The 13353-nt window shown below is 39.7% G+C and overlaps 1 protein-coding gene across 1 annotated transcript; it reads right to left on the bottom strand.

Annotated features, from left to right (window-relative positions):
• Nucleotides 1-1312: 1312 nt before the first annotated feature.
• On the bottom strand, nucleotides 1313-11445 carry LOC146371970 (hepatic sodium/bile acid cotransporter-like). The gene is made up of 7 exons (XM_084953867.1): nucleotides 11232-11445; nucleotides 7942-8028; nucleotides 6906-7018; nucleotides 6229-6433; nucleotides 3384-3562; nucleotides 3098-3297; nucleotides 1313-1550 (listed from the first exon to the last, which is right to left on the bottom strand). The coding sequence occupies exons 1-7, from the start codon at nucleotides 11418-11420 to the stop codon at nucleotides 1498-1500; spliced, it is 1026 nt and encodes a 341-aa protein (XP_084809993.1). The 5' UTR covers nucleotides 11421-11445; the 3' UTR covers nucleotides 1313-1497.
• Nucleotides 11446-13353: the final 1908 nt, after the last annotated feature.

Below are 13353 nucleotides of genomic sequence, written 5' to 3'. Positions count from 1 at the left end.
GCCCTCCACCAAACCTTGAACTTTGAGTGCACTAATGTCTGGTGATGTTTCTCATTGTGACCTTAGATCTTGAAAAATGCCCAAGTTATAGTCCTCTGACCTTCTCTGACCTTGTTTCTCATTATTGTTGATAATTCCGTTCAGAGTTCATGATTCATAGTCTTGTTGTAATAAAGTTCTTGTGTTTTTCGTCACCCCTTGTCTCCGTGTGTTTTCCGTTCTGAGACGGCCCACTTTGCGCGGCTTCAGCTGTGACAAATGTGCTGTTTTTGATTGCTGTGGCATCTCACTAGAGCATTCAAAGCATGCTTTCTCATAAACCCTTAAAACCAGCAGCACATACACAGGCAGCCCTTTGCACTGAGAGTGCAGTGTAAAAGTCTTGAGCCTCCCCTTGTTTCTTTATATTTGTGCTTCCATGGAGACTTTCTTGGGATTTTTTTAAAAGTGGTCTTGAGCAAAAAACAAAACACAATTGCACAGTTACTCTTTGATGGAGGTTTTTGTATTTGTTTTACCTTTTTTGTGGAAAATGGAATACGAATACAGGCAGCAGAGACTCTTAGCCAGAACTTTTTTGTTGCCACTGTTTCCCATTGTCATTTAAAATGTTAGTTTTCCTTGACATCAAATACAAAATTTGTCCATATGTCTACCCTACTCTACTCGGTGAAAGTAGGAAGAAAAAACTCTCATTTAACAGGAAGAAGCCTCTAGCAGAACCAGGCTCTGAGAGGAGCGGTAATTTTCCATGACCAGCTGGATCTTTTGTTTTGTCCTCCTCCCCTCCTCCCCTCCACCCCAATCAATTGCAGGAGATGGATCTGCCTTCCTGTACCTGTGAGTACCTAGTGGAGTACCTGGGCATCATCTTATCCCAGGACAGTGATGGTCTATGTAGCTGTGCTCTTCCTTCTGAAGTCGAGCACCATCATGTTTACATCTAACCGTTCTGTGGGCACCACGACCTTGAGTTCTACTGAAAGTCTAAGGTGGTCAAGGTGAACAGGAATGAAAACTGGACAGTGCTCTGTGGAGCTCACGCAGTGCATATCACAAACTCAGAGCTCTGCTCATCTCACATACTGCAGCCTGTAATGTAGTAATCCATGAGACGGTGGACATGTTTCCTGGCATTTCCTCAGTGGTACTTATTGGTACTTAGTGGACAAGAGCTTGAAAAAACATAAATGTACATAATGAATTTATTTTCAGTGGAAACTTGTAATTGTATGACGTAGGAAAAAGATAGACTCATCAGATTTTTCAAAAATGTATTTAAAACTGGATTTTGGCTTCATTAGTGCTTTATAACTGAAGTTACTAATACATTTACAGGTTTCAGATAACGATATTGTTTTATAATCAAGAAATACAGTTGCACATTTTTCTATTTGTTCATTAAGCTGTAAGTAAGCTATTTTTGGTTACTTCATCTGGAGCCCCTTTGGTGAAACCGTTCACGCTAATAGAGACATATATGAGTGGTAATTGACATCACACATCAGACTCTTTCAGATCCTCTCCAGTGGCAGCAGCCTGGTAAGTTTCTGTGGGTCAGACAAGCAGATGTATTAACACAAACCAAGATTTGACACAAAAGTTGCTCAACCTGTGGTTAAATGTGAAATCCTAAGGTCTGGTTATTCATCTGCCTAAACAAAACACAATCACAAAGTTATTCTTTGATTTGTTTTGGTGCCGTTTTGACAATTTGTGTGTAGAATGGAAAGCAAGAACAGGCAGCAGAGACTCTTAGCCAGAAACCTTTTTGTGGGCTCATTGGTGCTTGCAGTTTGTTACGACTCAGGTCATAATTTTGTGTATTGTTTTCGCTCATCCACACCTGATGGTGGAATTGTTCATTTTCTCTGCCTCTTTTTTTCTGCTGCTTCAACCACAGACTGTATGTTTAGTAATGTACTATGTGTTCAAGTTCCTGTGTCTAGAATAACTAGGTAAACTAGGTTTTCCTCCACTCCAACCCAACCAATCGTGGCAGATAGCTGCCGCTCCCTAAGCCTGCTGAAGGTTTCTTCCTGTTAAACTAGAGTTTTTCCTTCCCACTGTGGCCAAGTGTTGCTCATAGGAGGGTGGTTTGGTTGTTGGGGGTTTCTCTGTATCATTATAAAATCCTAGAATATAATACCTTAATACATTTATATTATATATAATATACTAAGTGCCTTGAGGCATCTACTGTTATGATTTGGCTCTATATAAATAAAATTGGATTGAAATCAAATTGAACTGAATTTAAACTATTGAGAGTGCCAGATGTTAATAATAATTACTAATGCTTAAATGCAGAATGCCATAAATTTGCATTTAACTGTCTCATACCTGTAACTGAGGCTCAAGTGTGCATTTATTGTGTGTTCGTCTCAGGTCAGAGTGGTGCAGTGGTTAGCACTGTTGCCACATAGTAGGGCTTTTGTTCTTGTAGAGGCAGATATGAGGCACATAATGCTTTCGGTGATCAATGAGACCACTCAAATGACTAACAATCAAAGCAAATACATTATTAATAATGAAATTATATAGAATAAATTACACTGTGTCTAATGTAGCACCTTTTTAAAAGGTCAGTTTGGGCACCAGTACATGAGAGTATAATATTGTCAATAGTGGTTCTCCATAACCTACAACATGAAAGGGTACAACAGGAGTACCTTAGAAGGCATCGCCCCTTTTACAAGCCCATAAAGATACAATAAAGTACTTTGGGGAGAATATATCTGTATTATTTATTTTTTTGCTCTATACTTTGTGTAGTGTAAAAAGTACTGTTTCTTCAAACGCAAAATTTAAAAAATGTTTAATTTAAAATATTTTAAATATAGCAACTGGAGTAATGCAAACACTCCAATCTGAGATGCTGCAACCTGAATGTAGTTCAGTGAATTAACCCAAACTTTGTTCTAGCATTGCCCACTTCAGATGTCCACAACATCCACACCCACACTTGATCAAGTCACAGTTGAATTTTTGTGAAATAATGACCAGCCAGACATCTGTAGATACTTTTTTTTTTTTTTCTTGTGTGATAAAAGGCCTGTGTTAAAATGTAACATCTGAATCCTGCTGTCACTCTTACCTGTCTCTTTTCTCTTGAACCTTTGGTAGCACCTAAACAGCATGATGATCATCGCCGCCTCCAACAACTGAAACACCAAGTAGACTGTTGGGAATAGATACAGAGGACCCACCACTTCGTCAGGGAAAGCTACCTTCAATATGGTGGTGCACAGCGGGACATTCTGACAGCCTGTTTCCATGGAAACGGTCCTCCGCTCCCTGAAGGCATATGGAAGGATATATGTATATATATATATATATATATATATATATCCATTGATGATTGAATTAAACAAATAACCTACCTGTGGATGAGTCTGAAGATTGAAGAGAAGACGTATCCAAAGCAATAGCCCATCAAAGGCATGAGACCAGCGATGGCCAAGAGTGAGGGAGACATCATAGTCAGGATGATATGTCCGCTTCCAATAGCGATTAAGATCAAGGTCCCCACAAGTATAATCAGCATTATAATCATGCCTACCTAAGAACATCAAAACAGGACATAAATCAGTGTTTGACTTCTCTTCTGCTTTTGTGTTGCTCAAAAGAATTTGAGTATAGGATCAATTAAATTACACTTCTGGGATATTGATCTGGTCAGTTAAGTAGAGAGGGGGTTGTTAATCAGTTTTAGTGGCTTGGATGTTGATGAAATCAACAACAGGTGTGCCAGAGATGCAAAAACAAGACAATGTTCAAAACCAGAATAGTTTCACAGGTGGAGGCTGTTGAGATTTTGCCCTCCTCATCATTTCTGATTGATTTAAATTTAATTCAACTCAACTTAACTCAGCTTATTTATAGCTCCAAATCAAAACAACAGTTGCTTCAAGACACTTTATATTGTAAGGTAAAACCCTACAATAATACAGAGAAAACCCCAACAATGATATGACCCCCTATGACCAATCGCTTTGGTGATAGATGAAGTAAAAATGCCCTTTTAAAAGGAAGAAACCTCTGGCAAAACCAGGCTCAGAGAGGGACGGCCATCTGCCGTGTCCAGCTGTGTGTGAGAGGTGGAAAACAGGACAAAGACACACTGTGGAAGAGAGCCAGAGAGTAATTATTAAATGCAGACTGGTGTATAAACACATAATGAGTTTAAAAGGTGAGTGAAGAAGAAACTCATTGCATCAGGGGAAGCCTCAGCAGCTTAGACCTATTGAAGCATAACTAAGGGAGGATTCAGGGTCACCTGATCCAGCCCTAACTATATGCTTTAGCAAAAAGGAAAGTTTTAAGTCTAATCTTAAAAGTAGGGATAGTGTCTATCTCCTGAATCCAAACTGGATGCCCGTTCCACAGAAGAGAGGCCTGAAAACTGCAGGCTCTGTCTCCCATTTTACTTTTAAATACCTTAGGAACCACAAATAAGCCTGCAGTCTGAGAGTGAAGTGCTCTATTAAGGTGATAGAGGTGATATTAAGCTGATCTTGTTAGACACCATAACAGCTGAGAAGATCATTGAAGCCTCTCTTCCCGCCATCATGGACACTTATCGCACTCACTGCACCTGTAAAGCCACCAGCATTTTGGAGGACGTCACACACCCCTCACATACACTCTTCATCTTGCTGCCTTCTGGCAAGAGGTACTGGAGCATTCAAGCCCTCACTGCCAGACTGCGAAACAGTAACTTCCCCCAAGCTGTCAGACTCCTGAACAGTCAGTGACTGGACTGACACACACACATGCACACTTTCATACACATCACTACCGGGCACTTATAGGCAGAATCTCTCTCTCACACACACGCACACCTTCATACACCACGTTACTTTTTGCACAATACTTAGTCTTTTTCACATTTCTTTTGCACTGTTGTGTCTGTATCGTTCTGTTCTGTCAGGTACAGTCACTGTCAGGTACTGTCAGGTTCTATGTAGTCCTGTGTTGATTGTCTGTTATATGTCATATGTAACACCATGGTCTTGGAGAAACGTTGTCTCATTTCACTCTTTACTGTACCACTGCACATGGTTGGAATGACAATAAAGCAAATTGACTTGACTTGATTTCTAAGATTTTTAGTGCCCAGAACAATAAACTCAGTTTTATCTGAATTTAGAAGCAGAAAATGACAGGTCATCCAGGTCTAGATAAAGTTGGGTGTTATCTGTCCAGTGAAAATGAATGCTATGTCTTTAATGTTATTGTCTGTATAATGTAAACACAACTGGTCGTAGCACAGAACCCTGCACTGAGGTCCAGCAGGACAAGCACAAAAGTGAGTCCACTGTCAGAGGCCATAAGAAGGTCATTTGTTTCCTTCATTAATGGCTTTTCAGTACTGTAATGAGCTCTGAAACCTGACTGAACTCTTCAAATAAACATTTTTTTTCTGCAGATAAGAAAATAGCTGTTTTACAACTACTCTTTCAAGAAGTTTTGAAAGAAAAGGAAGGCTCGACAGTGGCCTATAACTTGATAAGACAGCTGGGTCAAGTGTTGGCTTCTTAAGTAACGGTTTAACTACTGCAGGTTTGGAGGCCTGTGGTATGCAGCCAGTTAATAGGCCCTGTCAAGGAGAGCTGGACAGGGCCTTAGAAGGTTCTTAACCCACCAACAGGACAGGTAACTCCTTTGTGCAAAAAGGAACAGGATGAGCATTGTCAGAGCCCTAAAAAATTCTGTGAATGTCTCTTTCATAAGGGTGGCCTGAGGGCCAGTCGTCCTCTAGTGGACCCTGTCCCTGACACTGTGGAGGGTCTGGAGAAGCCATGGCAAACAGTATGCTGCCTGTAATACTGTTTAGTATGGTGGTGGGTCAGTGATGGTCTGCGGAAGCATATCAAAGTGACGCACAGAACTCTACAGGCAAGGCAACAGGACTCTCACTGCCATTAGGTATCATTAGGAATTATTTGAGTTTAGAGAAAGATGTTTAGACTTGTCTGAAGACAAAGTTATTCAGTTTCTCTGTGTGTCAAGTTAAGAAAAAAAATCAGCAAATTCTAGAATTTGTAGGATGATGTAATCTACAGGTTTTCCATTTTGTTTGGGTTTTTTTTTTTGTTAACCAAATATTTAAAATATGAGTCATTGAAGTCTTTATTTGCCATTCCTGTACACCTGACTAATCAACACTGTTAATCCGTTTTAGTGATCTGTCTGACCTTCATTCTCCTGTCAGTATGCACAAACCTTCGTGAACTTCTTCGAGTACTGTGGCCTGTAGGTCTTGATGACGATGCCGATGCTACACGGGACAAGGATCAAGACCAACGATAACATAATTTCACCATAAGGGACAGCGTTCTGCACGCTGGGGAAACCCTGGCAGTAGATGTAGAGCAGGAGAGGCATCATACCCAGAGCCAACATTGTAGAGCAGGAAGTCATCACGATGCTGGAGAAGACAAGGGTGAGACAAATACGTTGCTTTACTCTGAGCTATGGAAACTAGCCTTTCTGAATTAAAAATGACATCTGATTTTCACGGACTTCATGATTTCCATATTCCTCGTATTTTACTGACCCCATTAACCCTTCTCATAACTGCACAATGCTAAATGTCCCTGTCAACCTGATGTTCAAACAATTTACTAGAGATATTCTTGCTTCCTGGAATATTCCACTGACATGCTGGACATCAGATAGAGATATGCCAGAATCTAACTGAACTGTCTGAATTGTGCTTGTCTTGGTGTTATATTTGAAAACTCCACAGGCAGACACAGTGTGAGAAAGTTCGCAAACACAATCGACTGGTATAACTGTTGTAAAGTTTTCTGCCTGATCATTAATCACTTCAAATGACATTTTTAGCTTCTTTTTGGTCATTATAAATGTATTACAACTACATAACTTCCCATGTGTACCTGAGGTTCATGTCCCCCTGTATAGCCAGAGCCATGGAGTTGGAGAAAATTCCTCCAGGACAGCAGCCACATACCAGAACAACCACACCTGTTATATCACTCAACTGGAACCCCTGTAACACAAAATCCCAATAACCTCTTGCAGGATGCTGTAAATAACAGTAACAATGTCTAATAGTCTAAAACACAATGTCTGGTGTCAATTATATACTGGTACATCAACACAAATGCAATTATACTGGGCAACTTTTGTCATGTGCCTTGGGAGTGTCTGGGAGGTGTTCCTGTTTGTCAGAGGAGTTCCAGATTTCCGTCCTCTGGGGTGGAGTTTCCAGCACCTCACCTGCTCCTCGTTTCAACGGCAATCAGCAGTAGGGTTCTTAAACCAGCACTGCCTACCACTCTCCACCAGTTTGTCCATCTACTCTTGTGGTAACTCTGCCTCCTTGTGATCAAGTTCATGCTCGTCTGTCCCAGGTTTAACGTTGCCTTGTTGTTCTCAGTTCTATCAGATTCATCTCCTGCCATGTGACTCTTCAGCGGTTGTCCTGTTCGGTTCTACTACATCAGTCAGTCTACAAACCATGGGGTTCACACTCACCACGCTCCTTGCCCTGCCTTCCTGACTGTCATGGCTCGCTTGGATTTTCCTCCCTCTGGACCTCCTGGAAACCATACCGTCTCCTCTCACGTGCCCACCTGCCATGAATCTGCCTGATATCCAGTTTGCCTGAGCTGAGTTGAGTAACACTTGTCAGTACAGCTCCGTTAACCTCTGTTTTCCATGTGAAGTTCTAGTCTGTTCTAACTACGTTTACTTGTATATAAATCCCTGGACCCTTCCCTGTTTCCTGATCTGTTCCCCTGAGTCTGGCAGTGAGGTGTGGAGTGAATGTGAGCGTGAGTGCTGAAGAGGATTGTGAAACTGGAGAGTCAGGGGCGGACTTGCGGCCTGTGTTTTTAGTGTTTTAAAGACAAATGTGTATTATTTATACTGCATGTTAGTAATCTTATTTAACTTTACATAAATACCAACCTTAACTAAGCAAAAGGCTGTAAGAGGCATGATCCCATACTGGGCCATAGCTGCAATAGCCAACCCCTTGGGTTTCATGATGTAATTCTGTAAACAGAAGAAGTTAGCAAAATTGATCATAAATTTACCAAAAATGTATCATGCCACTGTGTTTATATTAACATGAACACGGCGGCATGTCTTCCCCTTCTCTCTCTGCCCCCACTTTCCTGTCCTTTCTTCACTGAGTCTATCCAATAAAGCAGAAAAAGGCCAAATGAAATATATATTTTTTAAAAAGCTAAGATTACTATAAAAAAGTGCATTTTAATTGAAAAAGGTAAACTTTCATATATTCTGTATTTATTACAATAGATAATGTTCAGAAATCCAGTATCTCAAAATATTTCTATATTTTATTCCAGTTTGAGTAAATTACTCAAACCATGAATTCTTTGTTCCATCCAACCATCCACTTATTTTCTGCTGCTTATCCAGGTTCAGGTCATGGGGCAGCAGTCGGAGCAAAGAAGCATAGTCTAGCCTCACCCTGGCCACCTCTTCCAGCTCATTTGGGGGACACTGAGCCATTACAAAGGCAGCTGAGAGATATAATCTCTCCACTGAGTCCTGGGTCTGCCACAGACCCTCATCCCAAAACGAACATGCCCAAAATACCTCACCTAGAAAGCATCCATGAGGCATCCTTGCCAGATACCCAAAACATCACAACTAGCTCCTTTCGATGCGTGGGAGCAGCACTGCTACTCCAAGTCCCTTTTGATTGGCTGAGCGCCTTACCCTGTCGCTAAAGGAAAACTCAGTCACCCATTTGTATCCTTGATCTCATTCTTTTTGAGTCATTACCCATAGCTTGTGACCATGGGTGAGGGTTAAACAAAGATTAACTAGTAAATTGACAGCTTCACTTTTATGCTTAGCACAGAATGTGCCAACCTGAAGAGAGAGGTATCCGTGAGGCCAAGTTAGACTACAAGAGAAAGACCGAAGAACACCTAGACAGCAACAAAGGCAAACAGGTGTGGACGGTATTCAGCACCTTACCAATTAAAGGAATAACGTCGGAGCTGTGAGAGGATTGCCTCCAGGGTACGACCCCAGTAACCCTGTCCTGGGTAGGGTAGAGTGGACCCCTGTATCGAGTATAAGGGTATACTCGATACAGGGTTTGTCTGAACAAAAACAGAATCAAATCGACTTTATCAATTGTAAACGGTATAACTTTAAGGTCTTTACTTTACAATATAAAGTGCCCTGAGGCAACAGTTGTTGTGATTTGGCACTATAAAATAAAATTGAATTGAAAATCCAAATTCAGCTGACTACGAGGAGACTTTAGAGGACTTTGAGCTTCCATCTGTTTACAATCTTTATGGAGATGTAGAGTTTTCTAACAGGACTTATGACCTGCACACAGAAATAAAACTGATAATTTTTATGATGACCATTTTATTAGGCTACTTTGCTTGGCTGGTCATCCAACTCTCTTGGGTGAATCCTACATAGAATCTATGGGGTGTCGTCAAGAGGAAGAGAAAAAAAAAAACAAAGCAAAATTACAGGTGAGCTAAGGTCCATTATCAGATCATCATAGCACCTCAGGAGTGCCACGATGCACTAATTAATGGAAGACCCAAGCAGAGTGTATAAATCAAGAACTGTTCCAGAAGTTGTAAATAATTTGCTGACTGCTCTTAGGTGATGGTCTAGTATTTTGAGACACTGGATTTGTGATTAGTATGCCTCCCTTTGTAGGTTTTCTAGGCATGCCCACCTGGAAATCACTGGAGAAATTATCTACAACAGGTAAAATAAGCATTTCTAAGTAAATATATTTCTAAAGGTGCTACTGACATGAAATTCTCATCAGATGCTAACAACCCATCCAATCCACACATGCAAAGAAATCAAACCATAGATGTCCATTAATTAAGTTATGTATAGTAATGAGAAATGACACAGGGAAAAAGTATTAATATTTCGTACAGAAGTCTTTGTTGGTGATGACAGCTTCTACATGCATTCTGTACGGAGAAACTAGTCGTGTGGATTGGTCAGGTGTGATTTTGGCCATTCTTCCACATAAATGGTCTTCAAATCCTGAAGGTTCTATGAACTCTGAGCTTCAGCTCTTACCACAGATTTTCAGTTGGATTCAAACCAGGTGACTTGTTGGGCCAGTCTAGTTTCAGAGAAAGAAACTCAGTTTCCTTCGATCTGTGTTTAGGATCACTGTCTTGCTGAAACGTCCACCCTTCATCGTTCATCATCCTGGTAGATGGCAGCAGATTGTTATCAAGAATGTCTCGGTACATTTTTCCATTCATCTTCAATTATACGAAGGTTGCTAGTATCGTATGCTGAAAAACAATCCCACTCCATGATGTTCCCACCTTCAAACTTCACTGTTGGTATGCTGATTTTGGGGTAATGTGCAGTGCCTTTTGACCTTCAAACATGGTTTTGGTCTCACCTGACCAGACTACATTCCCCCAATATTTCACATGCATGTCTAAATGCTGTTTAGCAAACTTTAAACATGCTTTAACATGCTTTCTCTTCAGTAATGGAGTCTTGCGTGCTGAGGTATGTATGGTGTGCATACAAACCATGGCAGTTGAGTGTTTTTACTTGTTTTCTTTGAAACACTTGTGCCTCCTCTGATGTTTCTTCTCACTCGTCTGTGGGGTAGCACCTGGTCATGAGCGGTTTACGGTGAAATTATGTTCTTTCCACTTCCAGATTATGGCCCCAACAGTGCTACACTGGAACCTTCACTAGTTTAGACATTTATCTGTAACTAATGCCATCACTATGATTTGCAACAATAAGGCTGCGAAGGTCTTGAGAAATCTTGGTGGTTTTACCCTTCATCTGATGTTTCTTGTGTGGTAATGAGACACCTTTTTATAGGCTATCATTTGGGACTAAACCAGCTGAAATAGATTTGCATTAAGCGGCAGGATTGCTTTCTATTTACTGATTTCAGTTGACTACTTTTTTCCCTGCGTCATTTCTCATGAATGGATCAAATGGTTTGCTACCAACATCTGGTGAGAATTTCACATCAACCATATTTACTTAGAAAAAATGGTGATGTTCATTACGTATTTTATCCATTATATTTCAACATGCTCAGCAATTCCTTGCAGGAACTAGAATGTGTTGTCAGGCATAAGGACATCATCGAAAACCCTGCTTACGTGTAATTTTTTCAAGCTTTGTCACAATGCTTTTTTGCATATACACAAACCACATATACATTCGCATTCACTGCTGATCTTGGTCACCTTGATCTTAGACACCTCCATGGTGCATCCAAGTGAAACCATGGTGATGATGACTATGATTGTAAACATTACTGTAATGACATTGCCAATCACTGGGTCCACAGCAGGACGGTAAAATGAGGTGGTGTTTGCAACCGTCACATTGCGCCACAAATCTTGATGAGAGGTCAGGTTTGCTGTGTTGTTCATGGTGCCTTCAAATCAGAAGAAACATGAGGTTCTGAGCTGTGAGTAAAAAAACAAAAGTGGAGAAGAAGAAGAACAGAGAGCAGAGTAAGAGTTAAGCAGAATACCAGCATCTTTGTTTGTTTACATTCTGTGTTCAGATTAAGTCCGTCCTTAAACTTTGTGAAGAAAACTTCTCTAGCAGGAAGTTCACACTCTGTCTTATTGAGGTATCCTTATGATACAGATTCTGAGCTGTGGTAAGATAATTTTCAGATGCAGTTTGAGCTGTACTTAAGTAATAGAACCTAAAGAAGCCAATAAATTGCTAAAATAAATGCAGAAAATTCATGTATATGTACTTTTATTTGTTGTGCTTGGTTTAATGTTCTGTCAAAGCTGTCATATGTTACAGCACTGTAGTAAAGACTATTCAATACAGAGAATGATTTAACTTTAATTTGTCCAATAATAAAAGAAATAAAGCCGCTTTAAAATCTCTGTGCGCAAGAGTGTCACACCTGAATGCCCTCTAATAACTTTGTGCTCAAATTGATGGAGTTTAAAGTTTAACTGCTGACACTTTGGCAATGAAAAAACAACTGTAACAGTACACTCTGGAGTACTTAAAACACATCTCAGCATTGGTCTTCTACCTTTTCCTCAGGACCTGTGCTGACTGAAGCAGAAAGCCTGTGTTAATAAACAAGGTTGATAACTGGAGGTTTAAAGGGAAGCACTTTATAATACGGCTCACAACTAAGGGGGAAATTCCCCTGTAATTAAATGGAATTTCAAAGTGTTACATTTAAAATTATAATGTAATTGCACTTAAATACTTAAACGTAGGCAGACCAGAATAAAGGGTTTATGTTTTTACATGAACAAGGAAATAATAATACTGTAAGTAAACTTAAGTCGTGCATAAGTAATTTGAAGTATTCTCTAATTTCATGGCAAGTTTGCAGAAAAACAAACAATATTTTCCTATCTTACTCTGAAAATATGTTGTATTTTCCAGGGTGTTGGTCATATTATGAAATGCATAATTTGACCTTTTACATCATTTTTTTAACATCTGTATTTAATACTCACTACACTGATGTGCATGAGATTGAGGACTGCTTTCCCTTAACAAAGTTTAAGAAGAACTTAATACCAACAAAATTTGCAGGCTTATGACCTTATAACGATGGAGCCAAGTCTAATTTAATTTGTTTGTTTTTTACAATCACTGTTCACAAAGGAGGGTCTCCTTTCCTGTAAGAAACCAGCAATGTTACTCTGCTCCATTATACAGCCCACATCTCGGAAATTCTAACGCATTTACAAGTTGAAACAAGAACTGTAAGATGGAGGGATTTTCCACAAAATTAACAAGACATTATGCAATACTTAAAATTACTTACAGTATAGTTTGTCTCCTATCCTTGAGACTACCCAGAATTTAGACACCACTTAAAATTAATTGCACTACAAGAACTTTGCCAGCTTTGAAAATCATAGTTACATGTGCTGCAAACTGTCAAAATTTGAAATGCCTCCAAGTTCTTTTGGAACATCTTTCAAGACATATATGGTGCTGTAAACTCAGATTTTGCTTCCCAATGTAAAGATAAGATTACCAGATAAGATAACCTTTGTTAGTCCTATTTGTTAGAAGACGACTACATGATAGATTATGTAAGGTTGGCTGTGTCAAAATGATCATGCGGAACAAGCTGATGTTTCAGTAAAAGTAATTTTAGGAATGGCGCTGAGTTAATTTAAGCTAGAAACAGAACATTGTCCTGCAGGAATTTAATTCAAGTGATTTAAAAGTTCACTTTCTTCTCCATTTCTAACATACATACATACATACGGTGCAAATACAGTGAATCTTTTCTTGACTTTCAACACTTGGGTACAACATGTTTAACTAACTAACTAATTAAGTAATTAACTAAACAATGCATAT

Source organism: Perissodus microlepis, chromosome 15 (genome assembly GCF_051167445.1).
Source record: "Perissodus microlepis isolate ML-2025 ecotype Zambia chromosome 15, ASM5116744v1, whole genome shotgun sequence".
NCBI classification, from domain to species: Eukaryota; Metazoa; Chordata; class Actinopteri; order Cichliformes; family Cichlidae; genus Perissodus; species Perissodus microlepis.
This window is presented reverse-complemented; position numbering and strand designations above follow the sequence as displayed.